This window comes from Cucurbita maxima, unplaced genomic scaffold (genome assembly GCF_002738345.1).
Source record: "Cucurbita maxima cultivar Rimu unplaced genomic scaffold, Cmax_1.0 Cma_Scf00003, whole genome shotgun sequence".
NCBI lineage: Eukaryota > Viridiplantae > Streptophyta > Magnoliopsida > Cucurbitales > Cucurbitaceae > Cucurbita > Cucurbita maxima.
In genome coordinates this window covers 6705336-6726968 of record NW_019272019.1, presented here as the reverse complement: position 1 = coordinate 6726968, position 21633 = coordinate 6705336, and the positions used below count along the sequence as shown (strand labels likewise).

At 40.4% G+C, this 21633-nt stretch overlaps 4 protein-coding genes across 6 annotated transcripts in view; 2 read left to right on the top strand and 2 right to left on the bottom strand.

Moving 5' to 3' along the window:
* LOC111476410 (vacuolar protein sorting-associated protein 35B-like) overlaps positions 1-2928 on the bottom strand; it is a 9090-nt gene extending 6162 nt beyond the window's left edge. Inside the window, exons 1-8 of one of the 3 annotated variants that reach the window (XM_023120049.1) lie at positions 2606-2928; positions 2406-2502; positions 2177-2300; positions 1766-1951; positions 1281-1368; positions 1026-1082; positions 858-947; positions 614-736 (exon numbers count right to left, since the gene is read on the bottom strand). In XM_023120049.1, coding sequence (XP_022975817.1) covers positions 614-736; positions 858-947; positions 1026-1082; positions 1281-1368; positions 1766-1951; positions 2177-2300; positions 2406-2502; positions 2606-2698 — 858 coding nt within the window. In that variant the 5' untranslated portion in view covers positions 2699-2928. Of the gene's footprint in view, positions 1-613; positions 737-857; positions 948-1025; positions 1162-1280; positions 1369-1765; positions 1952-2176; positions 2301-2405; positions 2525-2605 lie in introns of those variants that run through there. The other 2 variants (XM_023120050.1, XM_023120051.1) reach the window with 2 other exon arrangements.
* Positions 2929-4010: 1082 nt separating this feature from the next.
* LOC111476409 (ABC transporter B family member 13-like) lies at positions 4011-9117 on the bottom strand. The gene is made up of 10 exons (XM_023120048.1): positions 8727-9117; positions 8594-8648; positions 8308-8483; positions 8033-8233; positions 7696-7955; positions 7189-7502; positions 6886-7109; positions 6023-6806; positions 5671-5912; positions 4011-5393 (listed from the first exon to the last, which is right to left on the bottom strand). The coding sequence occupies exons 1-10, from the start codon at positions 8997-8999 to the stop codon at positions 4170-4172; spliced, it is 3753 nt and encodes a 1250-aa protein (XP_022975816.1). The 5' UTR covers positions 9000-9117; the 3' UTR covers positions 4011-4169.
* Positions 9118-11091: 1974 nt separating this feature from the next.
* LOC111476803 (receptor protein kinase CLAVATA1-like) lies at positions 11092-14535 on the top strand. The gene is made up of 2 exons (XM_023120616.1): positions 11092-13837; positions 13904-14535. The coding sequence occupies exons 1-2, from the start codon at positions 11128-11130 to the stop codon at positions 14254-14256; spliced, it is 3063 nt and encodes a 1020-aa protein (XP_022976384.1). The 5' UTR covers positions 11092-11127; the 3' UTR covers positions 14257-14535.
* A 1109-nt stretch (positions 14536-15644) lies between these two features.
* LOC111475590 lies at positions 15645-21559 on the top strand. The gene is made up of 2 exons (XM_023119919.1): positions 15645-15909; positions 17901-21559. Exon 2 carries the CDS (start codon positions 17983-17985, stop codon positions 21091-21093), a length of 3111 nt encoding a protein of 1036 aa, XP_022975687.1. The 5' UTR covers positions 15645-15909; positions 17901-17982; the 3' UTR covers positions 21094-21559.
* The last annotated feature ends 74 nt before the right edge of the window (positions 21560-21633 follow it).

Below are 21633 nucleotides of genomic sequence, written 5' to 3'. Positions count from 1 at the left end.
AAAAAAAAAAAAAAAAAAAAAAAAAAAAAAAAAAACGAGCCCAAAATAAAGCAAAGGGAAGACAGAGCCTAAAAGTAACTACAAAAAGGGGCTCCAATCCAGCAAAAGGGTCTATTAACCCATGCTCATAACGAGGCATTAAACCTAGCCCCCCAGACTTCCTCACTCAATCTCTACCTCTCCCTAAAAATAATGTTATTTCTCACAATCTAGAAACCCCAAACAACAGCAGAAAAACTAGTCTTCCACAAAACTTAGATCAGATTACAAAGAAAGTATCATTATAGAATGAACTGGTCTTCTTCTCTTTTGTAAGACATTATAAACATTAACTATAATCTTTAACCAATAAACCAAGAAATAACCTTTAGGGGACCCACATTACCCAAATGGGGTCATGAAACTCCCTAATTATTTTGAAAAATTCTGAAGGAGATGATGGAAAAATTATATTTACATGGGAAATGCCCAATTACATCAAGCAACCACTTTTTTGTATCACAAATCGAATATTATAACCTATCAATGGCAACAAGTTGTAAAAGCCATTAGAAATATATTGATAATAGTAAGAATAAATTAAATCTTACAGAAACTGAGGTAAGTTATTCACCTGAAGCTGCGGGCAAACACCCAACAATGTCTCAAGCGTCTGTAAATGGTATTCATCTGGAAACACCTGAATAATACAATCCATCAGATAGTACTGAGATAACTCATCTTTGCAGTTGACCACCTGTTCATGCAACAAGAAGAATGCAGGTAATCAGGACGTACTGTAATTTATCCTTTTTTTTTTATGTCAGGAAAAGTTAGGAAGAAATAGACAGATCAATGTCGACTACAAAATTAGAGACCTGCTCCAAGACTCTAGGAAGAACAGTCTGCTTGTACATTTCAAGGTCCACACCCTCTATCTGACTGAGAACATGGAGATTCTTTCCAACCTGGAACAGAAATATAATAGAAAGGATAATCTCTTGAAGTAATGTATGTAGAGTTCTCACAATATTCAGAATTATTACGAGATCACGAAGTTCGCTTCTCTCTTTTTCCTGCTTCTCTCTCAACCGAGCAGGTCCCTGCAGATGAAAAAGTGCAATTGAAGGCCACAACTCAGGATCGCCAAAGTGTAGGAATGATTTGCACACACCATAACACCTGCATGGCCAAAAATCGTGCCCTCATGGATCATTTTACCTCCATGGCATGCAAGCACTTTGGTGTCATGCACATACAAACACAAACAAGACGAATAAAAGTTCAAATGTTCCACAAACCTGAAGCTGAATTCGCACCCAAAGTTTATTCATTTCAGTAAAATTTTGTAGCACAAATTCTACGGCCTCCATGACAGTGTCAGCATCGCTGCAGGAAGCCAAAATTACATTGGCTTATTTTCAGCTTTCATATTTGCAATATAAACTAAAATCACATTCTGGACAATTGAAATGTGTTCTTCCAATGAAATAAACAAATCATAGTATCTTCCAGAATAAGCTTACTTATTCACAATCACAGTAATTATGATTGTCCATTCATTCATACGAATAAAAGGTGGAGTAATAGCTCAAAGTCTTAAAAATACGCATCCACAATTGAAACTAGTTTCTATCAAGTACATTTGTAGCTGTTGCTGTTCTTAGTCACAAACTTTTAATGACAAGAATTACAAGAAAAATCTTAAGTAAAGTAATCGGATTCTAGAATGCAAATCTGCCTTAAAAGAGAAAAGGTAAACAGGCGAATTAAGTTATCATCTTACCCTTCGCATTCAGAATTAATATCTAGCAATATGTCCCTACTGACTTGTGCTAGATAGTTTCTAACAAAGAGACCACGTAATGGATGTTGAACTCCACGACACATTTCCACGAGATCTTTGAGGATCTCCTTCGCTGGGACCTCCTTAGATTTCATGTAGACTGAGCCAACCGTACAAAGGAGATACCTAGATGCAGAAAAAGAAAGATAAAAAATGAAAAATCCACTGAGGTTGACGGGGCATGGAAAAACTATTCCTATCCAGAATAAGCCAGTCATCACAGAATCAGCATTATAGAGATGGCTCTTCCGCCATAGAATGAGCCAGCCATCAAAAGATAAAGGAAGACGAGAATGCATAACTAATTAGCTTAAGTTTGACGCCTTAGGACGTTAGCCAATTTTCACTCACAGTCTGGGCAATATATTCCCGGCGTGTTGCACGAGTTCATACAGATCGACGACCGTTACGCCATGCCTACTTTCGTCCTTAAAAAATATTTCCAACATCCTCAATTCGTCAAAGGCTCGCATATCTAAGACGATGTACACAGCAAAAAAAGAAAAAAAAATCAAATCACCTTTCAAAGAATCGATCCAGTCGATACACAAATGATTAGTCATTAGAAAAGGGGAATTACAGAGTTCGTAATATCTATGTGGTGAAAGCTTCGAAGTTCGAAGCTCCGAAAGCATCAGAGCCGAGTATTTGAGGGCTTCTCTGAGATTGTTCGCGTCCTGAGACGATAAACGTCAATAACTACGGAGAGATTAGGGATTGTCCAATAGAATTGAACCTTTGAAATTCAAGAAAAAGAGTTAGTGTAAAGATTGGAGATACCACGGCTTGATGCATGTAGAAGGCATTGTGTTGAATTCCAGCGATTCCTTCCGCCAGCCATTTCTCTTCGTCTTCAATTGCAACCGATAACATATCCACTCTCTCTCTCTCTCTTTCTATCGGAGATGATCGAAAGCTGAAAGACAGCAGAGCCTCGCCGGCGACTGAGCCCTTCCCCTTTCTGAGGCGAGCAAAATGATTTTGACAGCTAATTCGAGTTGGCCCCAAAGTTGCCTTAAATTACCGGGAGTCGTTGAGATGGGTCGATAGTACGGCTGCCCAATTTGGCGCCAAAGCGTGGCTGATGACCGATGACTGATGAGGCTTTCATTTCTTTATTCCCACATCCCAAACATCCATTAGTCATTATAGCAATGAGCTATTTCTTTAATGAAATGGTAAAAAATTCTTGGTGGCTTCCATTTACAATTTTAAAAAATATGAACCAAATCAAGCAGACGGCTAAACGCATAGCGCCAAGCTGTTGCCCACCACACTACACCGCTGCATGCATAAGGACGAAGTCCATTTGTACACACCCAAGCCCTTACAACCGCTACCCAAATACCAAGTTCTGTTCCCTCTTTGGAACTATTTATATATTTATATATTAAGTTTGGTATCTATTTATTGTTTCATGGTTTTATAATATATTTTGTAATCCTTTCCAGTTTCTTGTTATTTGAAATTTATAATTAAAAAAGGTAAAACTTTATATGAAAATAAGTTGTTAAAATTAAATATTGATTGCTCAATATTAATTATCCATTTAACTAATAGTTTTGTTTATGATTGGAAATAAATCCGAAAAGAACACATTTCTAAATTTGAGAAATAAGAAACCAAAATAGTTCACAGCTCAAGCCCCTGCTAGCAAATATGGTCGGCTTTAATTTGTATTGTTTTCACCCTTATGATTTTTTAAAATGAGTTGTCTAAGGAAAGGTTATCACACCCTTATAAGATATGCTTCTTTGCCCTTTACGACTGACATGGATCTTACATATAGTGATTTGCCCTTTACGACTGACATGGATCTTACATATAGTGATACGTAATGGGGCAAAGCAGACAATATCTATTAGTGGTGGTGAGCACAAATGGTATCAGAGTCAAACATCGAGCAGTGTGTCAGCAAGGACACTAGACTCCAGAGGGATGGATTGTGAGATCCCACATCGGTTGTAGAAGGGAACGAAGAAGTATGCCAACAAGGACGCTGGCTCCCAAGGGAGTGAATTGTGTGGAACGAAATAGGTGTGGAAACCTCTCTCTAGACGACGCATTTTAATAAAAATTATGAAGCCGACAACAATACATAACGTGTCAAAGCGGACAATATCTACTAGCGGTGGACTTGGGCTGTTATTCTCAAAACCGAGAGGAAGAATCGAAAAAACCGAGAGCAAGAAAGTTAATGTTGTTCATAAGAATTGGAATGGAAGCTATATAATGTTGAGTTTCATGCATTCACTTCAAAATATAGAATTTACTCAAGTAGGTGAGAGAGAATAAGATTACAGCACAAAACACACCCATGGGGCATAAACAACAGCTAAACCAACTACTCAAGCGATTGCATACTCGTTTCCTGCTGCAAGTTCACCAACTGTTTATAGATACTGTTGGGGTTCTTCAGTAAGCTATCATGGCTGCCAATCTCAACCACTCTGCCACTCTTGAGCACGGCGATTCTGTTGGCATTGCGGATGGTTGTAAGCCGGTGGGCGACGAGAATTGTTGTCCGGCCTTCCATTAGCCTGTCAAGAGCCTCCTGCACCTGCTTCTCAGAGGCTGCATCCAATGCACTTGTTGCTTCATCCAACAGAAGAATGGAAGGCTCTTTCAGTATTGCTCTAGCAATTGCCACCCTCTGCTTCTGCCCTCCCGAGAGCTGCACTCCTCGGTCGCCAACGTGCGTTTCATAGCCATTCGGCATTCGGCTGATGAAGCCATGAGCGTTAGCTGCCTTAGATGCTTTCATTACTTCAATTTCTGATGCCTCCTGATTCCCATACTTGATGTTTTCATGTATTGTTGTGGAAAACAAAGCTGGTTCTTGTTGAACCAACCCAATTTTCATCCTTAACGATCTCAAGTTTAAGCTTGTAATGTCACGCCCATCGATAGAGATAGTTCCCGACATGGGGTTGTAGAATCTCATCACCAATGCTATCACCGTGCTCTTTCCTGATCCACTTCGACCGACAACAGCTAGACTCTTGCCTGCAGATACCCTTAGATTCAAATCCTCAAAGATTGTGATATCTGGTCTTGCAGGGTACTTAAAACTCACATTTCTGAATTCAATGTCGCCTCTGATGTTCGTTACCATCTCGGCAGATCGATTGTCGGAATCTATGGCGGTTCTCCGATGGAGAATATTGAAGACTGATCCTAATGCTTGAGAGCCTTTTACAATATCAGGTGCAAGAGCCAGAGTTTCTGCTATTGCTAATGATGTGATTATCAAAACCATGAAAGATTTCATGATGTCCCCGAAGTTTGAGTGTTTGTGTTTGATAAGAGTTGATGCATACCAAAGGCCAAGTGCATAAGAACAGAATGCAAAGAACTGGGATATGCCATAGCCAAAGCCAGCAATATGGCCTCTCAGAAGGGCCTGCTTATTGGGTTTGTTTAATTCAAAGGCAAATTGACTTGAGATCTTTTCTTCAGCACCAAATGCTGCAACCGTGCGTATATTGGCGATGGCTTCGCGTGCTACAGCTGTTGCACGGTTATATGCTCGACCATAATCTCCTCCGAAGCCCTTGAGAAATAGTTGCTGCAGATTCATTGAAAGAAATCATCATTCAGGGGCAAGAATATGATGTGAAATGGATCAACTTTGGTAGAAAACAGACGGTGAGATCCCACATCGGTTGGGGCGAAGAACGAAACATCTTTTATAAAGGTGTGGAAACCTCTCTCTAGCATACGTGTTTTAAAAACCTTGAGAGGAAGCTCGAAAGGAAAAGTCCAAAGAAGACAATATACGCTAGCAGTGGTTGATACGTTACTCAGATAGCTAGTTGTTATTAGTGGTGAACTTTAAAAGTTACCTCAGTTATTGAAGCTCCAATAAGAAGGGGCAAAGAAGCAGCAACAACAGCTGCAAGGCGCCAACTGAATATAAAGGCAATAACAAATGCAGCCACAGCGAGCGCTACATTCTGCATGATTGTCGATATACGGTCAGCCAGAGCACTTCTTACTAAAGTTGCGTCGGATGCCAAGATTGATGTCAAGGATCCAGTGTTGTTCTCATCTAAATCAAACCAACCAACTTCGTTGGAAAGGATAGCTGCAATTGATTGATGGCAAACATCAGACAAAATGGATGAAAAAGAATCAATTTGTAAACATCGGTGACTATAAAATCCCGAGCGATATCGTTTAAGAACACGAAGAAACCTGAGAATAACAGCAAACGAACACGAGCGGTAAGTCTCTCTCCCATTAAGGTATAGAAGTAGTGTTGCAACAGATATATAGGAATGGTGAGAATAGCAACTCCAACAAACACATAGGCGACATGTTGGACCTCTTCTTTGATTTGAGAATGATGAGGAGAATAAAATGCAGATAGGACATGGGTTATGCCAAGTGCAAACAAAGGAGCTTGAATGCCTGCAAGAATTGCCCCGATCGATCCTAGTACTGCATAAGGCCACTCGGGTGCGTTTAACTTCAGTAGCTCCCAAATTGACGGAGGAGAATTCGAAGTTTTTGAATCTTTGTTTGCTGATTGTAGCTCAGTCTCTCTGAATGACTTGGAATCTTGTATACTGTTATGAAAGCTAAAAGATTCTCGAAAACTAGAACGCCCGGAACTCCTAGATGGAGATATTATGCTACAAACATTCACTTGGTCTGACACTTGCAAGCTTACTAGAGCTGCATACTCACCATTGTTTGACATCAATTCTGAATGATTTCCGCTCTCAACAATTTGACCGTTTTTCAGGACAGTGATGGTATCAGCATCTTCAATTGTGGAAAGTCGATGCGCAACGATGATCGTCGTTCGATTCGACATGATTCTGTCCAGTGCCTGCTGAACCATGAGTTCTGATTCTGCATCAAGAGCACTGGTTGCCTCGTCTAGAAGTAATATTTTTGGATTTCGTAAAACTGCCCTTGCAAGGGCAATCCTCTGCTTTTGCCCACCTGAAAGCTGCGTCCCTCCCTCTCCGACCTACACGTCGACTCTTGGAAGTAAGTCATTCTCAAATTAAATGAATTTCAAACGAGTATTAAGATTAGAGGACACGAACCAAAGTTGAGTAACCATCTGGTAGTTCTTGAATGAAGGAATGAGCATTAGCAGCTTGAGCAGCTGCAATGATCTCATCCATGGCTGCATGTTCTTGACCAAAAAGAATATTGGCAGCTATTGTGGTACTAAACAAGGCAGGCTCTTGACTAACCAACCCCATTTGCCTTCTCAACCATTTCAAATCAAGAGACCTAAGATCATATCCATCCAATAGTATCTTACCTAATAAACTTCAAATAATCAGTCGGCAAGCCGACACGAGACCATAGAACTACCAAGGATATTTCATGACTCAACCAACCTGAAGACGGTTCGTAGAAACGCTGAACCATGGAAACAATGGTACTCTTTCCTGAGCCACTGGGGCCAACAACTGCAACTGTCTTTCCAGCACTTATTGAGAAGCTTAACTCCTCAAAAATCAGTTGGGGTCGGGAGGGATAAGCAAAGGAAACCTCAGAAAACTCAATCTTCCCTGCTACATTTGATAATGATACTTCATTATCCAACCTCGACGACGATTCATAACCGGAGTCAATCATGCTAAAGATGTTGGCTGCAGCCACCCGACCTTTTGCGATGGCAGCGAGATTCGGCATAGCTTGACCGAGCGCACTGAAAGATAAGAGACATGATTAGGGAATCGAAGTTGGTCTATCAAAACATGAAGAGGAACACAACACCTCCCACTCCACAATCTTCTGCTTTGTTACCACATTAAACTATTGGTATACACGAGAACTAGTTTAGCATAATTTAATGTTTTATATATGTTCATAAAATCTTCCTCAAGATAAGATGGACTTACAATCCACTGAAGATGACATTGATGATCGTCGTAAAAGCTTTCCCTCCATTTGTTTCGTGGCGGAGGACGAGTAGGCTGGCATACCAGAGGAGCAAAGCCCAGGCACAAAACAGAAGACTATATGTAAACCCCACGCCAATTCCTTTAGCAAAACCACTCTTCTTCCCATGTTTCAATGCATTTTGAAGCGACTCGGAATATTTCTCCACGGCTTTACTTTCTCCTACATATGCGTACACTGTTCGAATCTGTGCAATAACCTGAGGAAAAGGCAGAAAAAAGCTTTGCAAAAGGGGTTTCCAAGCAAAAAGCTCTGTGAAATAAGAAAATTGTTTACCTCTTCAGCTGTGTTTCCAGCTTGAGCATAGGCAGCTTCACCTTTTTCAGATAGAGTGGACATGATGATTGTGTATGCACCTCCTGCAATGGCTACCAATGGAACAATGGCCAAAGTCAGAAGCGTCAGTTTCCAAACTGATGTAAATCCAATGCCAAATCCAACTAAGAATTGGGAGAAATAACGCAAAGCATGGCCTATCTGCAACAAGAAAATGGATGACGCTCAATACTCGGAACAATAAACCTCAAACAATCCGAAGTACAAAAGTTCACCTTGTCGCCTATGGCATCTTGAACCAGAACCATATCACTTGAGATATGGAAGATTATGTTGCAATCTTTGGCCTTCGTGTCGAAAAAGTGTATATCTTTCTTCAAAATTGAGTTGAGATACTTCATTCTCAACCTTGCCGCCTGCCTCTCTCCCGTTTGCATCCAAAAAGCCACACCTACACACAAAGTCAAGGATTCCAGTAAATTCAATCTTTTCAGTAATTTGATCTCAACAACCCATTTCCAGACATGTTCTAATCAACAATGATATGGAATCCTGAATCACCTATCCATGCTGATGCCAACACAGTGAGGCCAAGATAGATCAAGAACAAAGCATTCTGCCAATGCAAAAAGAAGAGTTTTAACAAATATGAAGAAATGAAGAGAGTTTTGGAGAATTGGAAGGTGCAATGTACTTCAGCAATACGAGAAGACAGTGTATGGGGATGTCTGGAAAAATGTCCCAAAGAATCGATGATCCGACCAAACAGAAGAAAGAAAACAGGAAGAGCAGCCCCATGAACAAACGCTCCTAAGCTTCCAAACAGCATCAACAAACAATCAATTGCATCAGCAGCAGCAAACATACCAAAAAAGGAAACACTTATCTTCTTGCTTGGTTTCTCTTCTTGTTCCTCCATTTTGGGAGGTGGGTCTTGGTCTGATCCCCCATTGGACCCAATCTCCATCTCTCCCAAAAGACTAAGAAACTAATTTTCAGGGCTTACAAATGTAACGAAAAGAAAAAACCTGATTCCAGATATGGGGTTGCTGGTGGTGGAGAGTGTTCATAAATGTAAAGACCATAATCAGTGAGCTAACGAACAATGCGGCGACTCAACTGCCGTTTGAATTATGGCGCTATAAGCTTGGCATTTTCCTCATAACTAAGCCAACAACTCCATTCACAAATTTGTGGTGAATCGGAAAGATAAATTAGATTGTGATTGTGACCCGGTTTGGGAGTTTGGAGGAAAAACCAGCTTGTGAATACCATTAAATGGGCATGCCAGTTCTGATCCCCCAAAATAAGAACATGTTGGATCATACGGAAGGAGTGAAGCGTTTAACCCGTCATAATGGCAGAGGCAGCAAGCGAGCGGGTCCTCTCAAAATGCTCTTTGTTGGCGCGCAATGGTTAGTAGTTTAATTGCAAATTTGTAAATAAAATTTAGTATGCTACTGCTTTAGTCTATTTATTTTAAAGTTTATGACTATTTAATCTATACTATAAAATAGTATTGATATTTAGTGAGATGAAGCTTAAATCACTAAAGAATAGAAATTGATATTTAATTTTGATTAAAAAAAATGCCTATAATAATAATAATAATTGTAATACTTGCTACCTAAATAATCATACATTTTTGGCACCAAAAAATGCAGCTAATAATGATTATTGTTCTGAAAAAGGTAAAAAAAAATTGGTGCAATTAAAACAATGTGAAGTTTGTTCAAATGTTGTAAAAATGTGAACTCAAAATGGGCTTGGATATGAAAAGGGCATTATGGAGATTCGATTACTAAGAAATGAAGCCCACAGCCCAATTATGAAGACAAAATGGGCTTGGATATTTCCCAATCATAAATCAATCCGTCAAATCCCTCCTAATATTTCCCAATTATTCAATTCCATTTTCTTCTTTTCTTCTGCCCCTCCGTCAGGCCATCATCACGAGACACCACGGGTCTCGGTAAAAACAAATGCCCCCATGAATGGTTTCTCGTTCATTGCCTCTCAACATTATAAACAAATTTCACATACTTTTCAAATCAACCATGAATTTACATAAATTATTATACCAACTTAATAGGGCTTTTAATCTTGATCTTCAAACCTTTTTAATAAACTTATTTATACACCAAAAGAAAAGAAGCCATGAGTGAATGAATAGTAATTTGGAGAGTTTTCTTTGGTTTCCACCCATGCAATGAATAAAAGCAAAAGCATATTGTTTGGCTTTCCATAAAAGGATGTATTCATTTGGAGAGTTTTATGTAGTTTTTGAACAGCCAATGACACAAATATACACCAAAAAGGATTGTTTTATACGAAAGCAGTAGAGCATTTATTCGCAAAATCACACCCTTTGATTCCCATTGATTTCATAAAAGCGTAAAGTTTCAATTCTTCGCCGCTAATGGTGAGAATTGGAATATGTTCTTCCAACTCCTAGTGGTCATCAAAACAACATTTTCCCAACCAAAGGGGAGCAGGGAGAGTTAGGGTGAGGTGGGGTGCAGAGGATAAATGGAAGAAGGGAGAAGTGGGCCTACAGCACCAGAAGCAGCAGAAGACCAGAGAAAGGGTTAGAAGTAGAAGAGTGGACTTTGTGCTGAGTGACGAAACTGGGAGTCAGAGAAGAGAGGGGATAAAAAAAAGAAAAACAAAAACAAAAGTGTCTGTTGGGAAAAAGACAAAACCAGGCTTTGATTGGGCCCCCAACAATCCCTACAAGAGCCCATCATCTTCATTGGTGTTTCATTCCGAGCCCTGCCCACTGCCCTGTCTATATCTACCCATTTTAATTAAATTATAATTAATCTATTAATTAAGATTATGTTCAAAACAAAATGAGCCCACCATGCAAATTATATAATTGGAAACAATAAGAAATTCCTTAATCGATTCAGGTGGAAAGTAAGAGCATCCATCCATCCATCCGTCGGTCGCTGTCTAATCTAATGCCTCGTACATGAATAATGATGTAGGGTCCACATGCGCTCGGAGGTAGCAATCGCAGAGCCTTGGATGAGACGGCCTCACCTGATCCCTACTCTACTCTCAAGCACGCAGCCTCCTCCTATTCGAATTAGATGTTTCGGATTTCTTTATTCTTCACCTGTTTCCATTTTACCGCCACCGCCTATTACAGCTTCCAGTTTTTGCTTAATTTGACGCCATATTATTCCCCATCTTCCCTCTTCACCGTCTTTCATCGAAGAACAAGAAACGCAGTGGGGATGAGGAAAAAAGCGCTCCATTCTGTTCTTTCCCACTTGTTTATCCTCGTTTTTCTTATGTTCTCTGCCAGTTTTTGTTTCGCCAATCGCGATATGGAAGCGCTGTTGAAGATGAAGAGCGCCATGATCGGACCCGGGAGGTCGGCGCTTGATGATTGGGAGCCGTCGTCATCCCCGTCTGCTCATTGCGATTTCTCTGGCGTTACGTGTGACGGCGATCACAGAGTTGTTGCGCTTAACGTCTCGAATTTTCGTTTATTCGGCCCGATTCCGCCAGAGATTGGGATGTTGGAGAAGATTGAGAACTTGACCTTAGTGAGTGACAATCTCACCGGAGGACTTCCTCTCGAAATGGCAAAACTCACATCGCTTAAGATTCTTAACCTATCTAACAACGCATTTCATGATAAGTTGCCGGCTGAAATCACGCTCGGAATGACCGAACTCGAGGTTTTTGATGTCTATAACAACAATTTCTCCGGCCCGCTCCCGGTGGAGTTTGTCAAACTGAAGAAGCTTAAGCATCTTGACCTTGGTGGATGTTACTTCACTGGTCAGATTCCTTCTGTTTACTCGGAGATGCAGACGTTGGAGTTCTTAAGCGTGCGGGGAAATGCACTTACCGGAAGTATTCCAGCGAGTTTGGCGCGGCTGAAGAATCTTAGGTATCTTTACGCCGGATATTTTAACCATTACGACGGCGGGATTCCGGCCGAGTTCGGATCGTTGAGTTCTCTTGAGCTTCTCGATTTAGCCAACTGTAACCTCTCCGGTGAAATTCCTCCGAGTTTGGGGAATTTGAAGCACCTGCATAGTCTATTTCTACAAGTAAACAATATAACCGGTCGGATTCCCCCTGAACTTTCCGGTCTGATTAGCCTCAAGTCACTGGACCTCTCACTGAACGAACTCACCGGAGAGATACCGTCGAGTTTCGCGGTACTGCAGAACCTCACGCTGATCAATTTGTTCAACAACAAGCTTCACGGTCCAATCCCTGGTTTCATAGGTGATTTTCCACATCTTGAAGTGCTTCAGTTGTGGAGTAACAACTTCACGCTGGAGCTCCCCGAGAATCTAGGGCGTAACGGAAAACTGTTTCTGCTCGACGTGGCGACAAATCATCTAACTGGACTCATTCCTCCGGATTTATGTAATGGTAGGTTGAAGACTTTGATTCTGTTGGATAATTACTTCTATGGGCCCATCCCTGAGAAATTAGGCCGATGTGATTCACTTACGAAAATAAGAATTGCGGGAAATTTCTTCAACGGAACGGTTCCGGCAGGGTTCTTCAACTTCCCGGCGTTGGAGCTACTTGATATCAGTAATAATTACTTCTCTGGCGCTCTTCCGTCGCAAATGTCTGGCGAGTTTCTTGGAACTCTGCAGCTTAGTAACAACCATATTACCGGGGAAATCCCGGCCGCTATTAAGAATTTAGAAAACTTGCAGATTGTTTCTCTGGAATATAACCAATTCACTGGGCATTTGCCCTTGGAAATATTTGAATTGAACAAGTTGCTGAGGATTAACATCAGCTTTAACGATATTAGCGGCGAAATTCCGCATTCTGTTGTTCAGTGCTCGTCTTTAACGTCAATCGATCTCAGTGAGAATCATCTCGTCGGCCAAATTCCCAGGGGATTGTCGAAGCTGAAAATCTTGAGCGTCCTCAATTTGTCAAGAAATCAAGTGTCGGGCCAAATTCCTGACGAGATTCGGTCGATGATGAGTCTTACAGTTCTTGATTTGTCATACAATAACTTCTTCGGTAGAATCCCCACAGGCGGTCAGTTTTCGGTATTCTACGGCAGCGCCTTCGCCGGAAACCCTAACCTCTGCTTCCCCAGCCACGGATCTTGCGGATCTCTACACAAGAATTCGAAATCTGTTAAGCTAATCATTTCAATCGTCGCGATATTCACCGTTCTATTATGCGTATTCGTCGCAGTTTATCTCAGAAAGAGAAAGAGGATTCAGAAATCAAAGGCATGGAAACTCACAGCGTTCCAACGCCTCAATTTTAAAGCGGAGGACGTCCTCGAGTGTTTGAAGGAGGAGAATATCATCGGCAAAGGCGGCGCTGGCGTCGTCTACCGTGGATCAATGCCAGACGGCTCCATCGTAGCTATTAAACTGTTGTTAGGAAGCGGCCGGAACGACCACGGTTTCTCTGCTGAAATTCAGACTCTAGGGCGAATCAAGCACCGGAACATCGTCAGGCTTTTGGGTTACGTGTCGAACAGAGACACGAATCTGCTTCTATACGAGTACATGCCGAATGGGAGCTTGGATCAGAGGCTGCATGGAGTGAAGGGCGGGCATTTGCATTGGGACTTGCGGTACAAGATCGCGATGGAAGCCGCCAAGGGGCTCTGTTACTTGCACCACGATTGTACGCCGCTGATCATCCACAGGGACGTGAAGTCCAATAATATACTGCTGGATAAGCTCTTTGAAGCTCATGTCTCTGACTTTGGGCTCGCCAAGTTCTTCCAGAACGGCGGCGCCTCCGAGTGTATGTCCTCCATTGCCGGCTCATACGGCTACATTGCTCCAGGTCTGGTTCATCCTTATCCGTAAAATTCTAATTAAATTAAGATTATCACTGACGAACATATAACAGAATATGCCTACACACTGAGAGTGGACGAGAAGAGCGATGTGTACAGCTTCGGTGTGGTGCTGCTGGAGCTGATAGCCGGGAGGAAGCCAGTGGGGGATTTTGGAGAAGGCGTGGACATAGTGAGGTGGGTCCTCAAAACCTCATCAGAACTCTCTCAACCGTCCGATGCTGCCTCAGTATTAGCCGTGGTGGACTCGCGCCTCGCCGAATACCCTCTCCAAGACGTAATCCACCTCTTCAAAACAGCCATGATGTGCGTGGAAGAAGACAGCTCTGCAAGGCCAACCATGAGGGAGGTTGTTCACATGCTCTCAAATCCCCCAAGGTCTGCCCCTGCTCTCATCAACCTCTAATATCAATCAACCCATGTATGTGTATTAATTAGTGTAATGAGGTGATTAATGGTGTGCTTTAGTGTTATCTAGATCGTTGATTAGTAGCTGTCAACATTAATTTTTACTTCAAATGTTAATATTAATGTCTGGGTTTTGATATCTTGACGTTCATGATGGAGAAAGGTGTAGTTAATAATGTTGCTATTGATGATGTAATCCGCAACTAAAGGTTGGATCCAAGAGTAGGTCACAAACTGGAGGCTTGATAGTTACTAACAACTACCTCATTAATCTGCCTTTTATTTTGGTCCAATTCCGAAGTTTATTGTTATACCTTCTAATTTTGTCATCAATCGCGTGGGGGCAAGCAGAAGTGTCGAAGATTAGGATTTTTTTTTTTTTTTTTTTTTTGCATTAGACTTTGTTCAAGAGTATGGTTAAAAATTACTCAAAAATAATTTAACCTTTAATATATTTATAATTTAAATTTGGTTTTTTTTTTTTTTTGTTTTGTTTTCATTAAATCAGCTATATTAATATGAGCTCAACTTGATATGAATATTAACTATGTATGAATAAATGGTTCGAAGAGGTTGTAATTCATACTACATTTAAAAAAAATGAATGTATTCTTATATGGTTATAGATTTTGAATGTTCTTTTAAAGTTATGATACTTTATTTCAAGATCTTGGAATTATGGTTCATTTTGTTTACATAATGGTAATTATGGTTATAAAATATATAGTAGTTTCTATTATTGGGATTCATAATTCCTTTAGATCTCCTTGAATTGTCTCGACTCTTCCCCAATCTATACAAGGGAGAAGATAATAAAAGGGAGACAACAAAATAAGAGTTTTGCTTGTTATTGGACTTGACTAAACATCTCATGATACGAGCTGACCACCGCCATACAACACCAGTATGAAAACATTTACGGTTATAGTTAAAGGCAGAATGAAGTGACCCACAAAGAAGAAAAAAAAGTTATAAATTCAACTAAAAATAAATTTATAATTAATTTAACTTTATTTTATAATGATTGGTCTTAAAGTCCAGCTTTCCCAACATACATACTGCATTATTTATTACAAAAAAGAAAGGAGTTTTTGGGAAAATAGAACACATTTTTAATTTTGGTGAGAATTTGGATTTCCTTCCAAATTAAGAATTAATTTAAAACTGCCTACAAAAAGGCATTCCATTCCGTATGCCAGAAAGTGACAGTTTCTGGATTTGTTCGGGCTCATCCGGACCATTTCGGTTCATTCATGATCCCAATTTGAACCGGAACTACATGTCGCAAAAGACTCGCACGAGTCCCACGTGCCGCTATCCCATCGCTTAGGAAGACCAAAATTATGAAAGAAAAAAGAAAATGTAGAAATCACGATTCGAGGCAAAGGAGAGAGAAGAGCAACGCTTTCGTTTATTCTCTCTCTCTCTCCATCTCTCTCTATCTCTCTCGCTCGATGTGGGGGAAGGTTTCACAGACGACAAAACGAGGGTTTTGTGAAAACGGAAAAGAGAAAGAAAGAAAGAAAGGGAAGTTCTAGAGAGAGAAATTCCTCATTCATCAACCAGAGAGAGAATTTCGGAGAAGGACGAGTGTTTGGAGCTTCTGTTTCTGGTCGAATCTGAAGCTAGGGTTTACCGCTCTGTTGTCAAGGCAAGACACTCATACTGTTGCCTCCTTGCATTTTTATTTGCTCATTCTTAATTCCTTTTTCATTTTATATCATATTACATGTCTGCGCATTGATTTTCACAATCACCCATTGAAATTTGCATTTCATTTTCCTCCATGCTGGTTCTTCATTTAAAGGCCGTAAAGCAGGGCGACCTCGTTTGATAATTTCCATTTTCTCTGTGTTCTAACCTATCATCTGATTCGGAGATACTTCCGTAGGTGGTGCTTGTTTTTATATCTCCTTTGGCTTTTTCTGGGGATACGGACGAGCTGCTTACTTGGCTCTGGCTGTTATTAAGAATTATTGTCGTCTTAACCATTGGGTTATATTGGTAGCTGGATGATCTTGCAATTTCAATAGCTAAAACCATGATTTAGCGAATATCGATTATTATTTTACCTCCTTAGCGGGTCTTTTAAAGTAGCTTCTGCCCTTGGTTGTAGCACTGGGAACTGCTCTAAATTTGTAGGTAATCGGCTGTTGGACTCACCATAACAGTGGTGGGCTGTTTTCCAATCGTTATTCAATGGCACATCGTATTTAATTTTTCCTTTTGGAAAGTTGAACATGGACGAAGTTCTTGCTCGTCATCATCCATATTTTGGTGAATAGGTTGAAAATTCCTACAATAGTCAAATAGGCTTTCTCACCGTTACTCTTATAATCGAAGTCCATTAGCCAATGTGTTTTCAGAGTGATATAGATCGAATATTGTCCTTCTGTTGTAGTTTCTGCGTACATCTCTAAGGGTCTCTAATCAATATGGACGTTGCCTGTTTGATTATGCCATACTTGTTATTTGCTGAATTCTCTAGAAGTTCTAACATCAAGGGTTTTTTGGTGCAAGTTCAATTAAAGACACTATTTATGTTTAATTCTTACAGTTGATTTATATGTTTATTTCTTGATTAATTTTAAACTATAACTGTTTAGCAGAGCTACAGGATTGAGATTTGATTATTTTTATTTAGATTTTTGGCTATGGATGTTCAGTTTTGTTATGTTACCAAATTTCATGTCAAGTCTTCCGTGAACTGCCTGCCTGTGTATATATTTTTTGGTATGATTGATGATTATATCTGCCATGCTCTTTTTGAGCTTACTTATGTTTGCCATACATGGTTTCAAACACTTTTCTCAGTGTACTTTATCTCAGGTGTAAACATAACATATTTTAACTTATTGGGTTGGTTTCTCGTGTCATAGTCAAGGCTTCATTTCAGGCCTTTTATAATTGGGATATTGTATTTTTGTTGTGTAGAACAATACTATACTTAGTTGACATGCCTATTTGAACGTTGGCCTGCCTCCCACCCCCATCTTTTCACACACTTTTCTCGTGTGATAACATGTAACCATTTTTTGCTGCTGCTTTGTGCATGGTGTAACATTTGTAACTATCTAATCACGGACATGGGTTTGAGACACACATACGGAAATGACACTCGTGCAACAACACATCATTTTTAAAATCTAGGGCATGAACATGGAAAAGACACACACACACACACACACACATCATTTTTTTCTAATTAAAAAAATATATCAGTTTCATACATGAAGGAAACTCAAAGTGAACAAGTTTATGCATTTACATGTTTAAAAATTTTGTTTGATGTATTTCACTATCAAATATTACTTTGGTCACATATGCATCTATTTAGTATACTTAACAAGTATTCGATGCATGTACTACAAGTTTTGGACCTACTTTGACTTTGTACAACTGATGGCTGTTATTGCACTAAAAGTGTCTGATACATGTCCAACAAGTGTTAGAATGTCCTAGGGTTAGATGTCGGACTCGAATACATCAACAAAACTAATGTGTTTGTGCTTCTTAGGTAACTGTCACTTCATAAATCATTTGATGACAAATGTTCAACAATATCAGTTTTAATTTTGCATGCATATTTTCCCTAGTTTTAGGAATCTCTCTTGATTGACACATTTTTTTCTTTATTTGCAGCGTTTTATAATTTGATCTGTTCGTCTGCTAGATGGATGAAAACGCTTTCACTTTTCATGCTCTCAAGGATGGTGTATGAAGCATGATGACACTTGAAGACTTCTTCACCTTGACTGAAATAAAAAATGGGCTTACAGCCCCATGCAGAGTTGAGGAGTTGATCAATGTTATGCAAAAGGAGAAGGATTGTTTTGTTAAGAATGTCAGCGATGCAACCAGGCACTGGGCTGCTGTTGCAGGTGCTATTGCAGCTACGGAGAATAAAGATTGTCTCGATCTTTTTATCCAATTAGATGGACTGAGCTTCATTCAAAGATGGCTTAAGGATGCCCAAAATTTTAGTAACGATTCAAATGATAGCACCGTGGAAGAATCTATCATTGTTCTGTTGCAAGCACTTAAAAAGCTACATATAACTGCTGAGAAATCTATTTCTTCTGGAATTTTGTTTACTGTTAAGGGCCTGCATGAAACTACTGACAATGGAAAATCTAGGTTTGGGAATGAATTGAGTGTACTTCTCGACAGGTGGATGCAGGAGATAAATGATAAAGATTTACTCCATGATGCAGAAAATCGTGGTGTACGTTTTGATGAAGATTCAAATCTTGCTCCTGGAGCAGGAACGTCATCTGCTTCAGGTGCATCTGTTTCAAGAGAATTATCCAATGATGGAAAACAAGCTACAGAACCTGTCAGGGACAAGATATTGTCCCCCGGAAACTCTGATGCTCTTCACTCAGATAAGGTTGAAGATTCAAAAGTTCAATCTCCAAGAAACAAGGTTCAATCTCCAAGAAACGAGATCGAGTCTCATTCAGTTTCTGGAAATTCAGTTGAGAATGATATATCTCCAGATTTAACAACAAACTCTGCTGGTGAGGATGCTTTGAAGAAGGATGAAACATCTCTATGTTCTGTTGGAGGAGGAAGCTCAGCTAGTGTGGCTTGTAGCTTTCCAGCTGCAAAGGAAGGCTGCGGTAATGAACAGTTAGATGGTTCAAAGAAGTTGAATGAGTTGCCGGAGCTTGAAAACCAAGTGAACAAGATTGATGGGTCTTCTGGTAGGTCATGTGTGATAGAGAAATCAGATAATTGTTCACATTCCTCCTTGCAGGTTCCCGGAACTGTTTTGGAAGGTTTTGATGTTGCAAATGGTGAAGAGTCTGCTGAAGAAGCTCCAGCTCAACAAGATAATGATGATCTTGCCAATGCTGGTGTCCGTCAATGCAGTTCTAGTCTAGATAGTGAGAAAGTTTCCACATTAGATTCGGGAAGTGGGATATCTGATAGAAAGACAAATTATGCTAGCATGCCTGTGTTCAAATCTGCAGGCCTAGATGCTGAGTGCTATCGAAATACTCTGCGGGGTTTGTCTATGAATGGGAGTCTAATAGGAAAACTTGAGGATCGTGGGGCTTCTTTTTCGAGGATGGAAAACTTTGGTCAAGTCAATGGAGGCAGACAATGTAGGAGAAAGGAAGATGACGGTGGAATGATTAATTCTGAATTTTCGAAACAGAAATCAAATCCCAGAACTTCAAATATTATTGATAATAGGTCAGATATGGAACTTGAGTATGGTATAGTTGATGCTCTGGAGGTTGCTCGGCAAGTAGCTCAAGAAGTAGAAAGAGAAGTGGTGGATTATCGAGAGCCATCCTGCAGCTCTTCTTCTGATAAAGTTTCTGATGGTGGAATCAGGCAGTTGGGAAAACTAGACACCATGGCTGACAAACAGGACCTTCCGGCTGACCTCCAAGCAAGGGAGGTCCAGTCTGCAAAAAGTAATGTTGCTGAATCATATTCTGATGCGGAGACATGCTTAACCCATCCAGATAATTTAGATACTCAACCAGAAAATTTAAATGAAAGGGAATCCTCCCTGGTCAGTGAAGCAGCTCGAGGGGTAGATGCGAGTACAGAAAAAGGATTTTGTGAATTTGATCTAAATCAAGATGTATTTAATGATGATGCCGAGCAGTTAGCAACTCCAGTATCTTTACCGGTATCTGTTACCTCTGTTTCTAGACCAGCTGCTTCATCTGGATTGCCTCTAACACCTTTGCAGTTTGAAGGGGTGCTTGGATGGAGAGGCTCTGCAGCCACTAGTGCTTTCCGGCCTGCTTCCCCACGTAAAATTCCTGATAGTGATAGAACACTTTCTAGTGGGGGAAATTCTGATAGTTCAAAGCAGAGACAGGATTTTCTTGACATTGATTTGAATGTGGCTGAGACTGGAGAAGAAACGAGGAAACAAAACCTGGGATCATCTTTCCCTCAATCTGGAGAGTTTTTAGTTGAAAGTGGACAACGAAGATCTGGGGGACTAAAGCTGGACCTTAACTGCGTAGGCGATGATGTTGATGCTCCATCATCAGATTTGAGAATGGAGGGACTCGTTAACATCCAGAATAGCTACAGTGCTTCTCCTGCCTGTTCTTCGTCATCGATGCAACCTTTGGTAAGGAATATTGATTTGAATGATAGGCCATGTGTGCAAGGTGATGCTCCTGATCAAGGCCCTGGTAAGTATTGTCAAAATGCAAGTGCTTATGGACGCCCAAATTCGGATGCTTCTGTTATTTCCATTATGGGTAAAAGGGTGGCAGTTAATAGAAAAGATTTTCCTTTTCATGCTTCACCGTTGCCAAACGGCAGAAGTGTTGAGCCTGCTGGAATGGGTGCTACTTTGACAAGAACAGGCGATGTACTAGGAATGAGCTCTGCGGCTTCTTACCACCAGACTCCTTTTATTGGATACAATGGATTGACTCCAGGGCCGCCAACCATTTCATTCTCAACCATGTACGAACCTAGCGGTTCAATTCCTTACATGGTTGATTCAAGAGGAGCTGCTGTTATGCCTCAAATTATGGGCCCTTTGTCAGCTGTTCCGCCTTCCACGTACTCTCACCCACCGTTTGTCATGGCAATGACGGATCCACAGCTGACTCCCAACGGTTTAGCTCATTCGCGTCCTAAATTTGATTTGAATTCTGGATTAAGTGATTCTGGGGGTTTAAAGCAGTTTCTACTCCCAGGCCATCTCCGAACTGTGGAAGAGCAGTTGAGACAACCACCCTCAAGTTCTGGAATTGGTGCGAAAAGGAAAGAACCAGATTGCCCTGATGGTGGGTGGGAAGGGTATATGCTAAGCTATAAACATCACCAGCCTCCATGGAAACAGTAATCCTTCCGCTTATCAACTTTTTCTCACTTTTGGAGTTGGACCCTTTCGTTAATTCACAGAAGTATACTGATGATCACTGCCAGAGAATGATTCATCCGAGGAGGCTGAACCCCTTCGCCATGGTGGTGGTGGTGGGGGTGGTTTCATTCATGACTAAATAAAGCTGGGTAAATTGTGCTGTTATATGATGATTCGCGAGTTACTTGTTGAGGGAAATCTAGGGTTTTTTTTTTTTTTTTGTTTCCTTTCTTGGGGTTCTCATATATTTTCCCTTTCTTTTTGTTCCTTATTATTATTATCTTTATGGTGTTTTTTCGTAGGAAGGCCATTGCAAAAAAGAAAAAAAGAAAAGAAGGCGGCTTTGGTACATGTAGTCGTGTATTCTATTCCATACATATCACAGAATTTTAGCATTAGAGTCTACCATTTTATCGAAAGGTAGAGTTATTTTATTTTCATTCCAACATATCTGATTTTGTGTTATTTAACAATTGTCCGTATTCTAAAAGCCTTTAACCATATAATAATAAATATAATCAA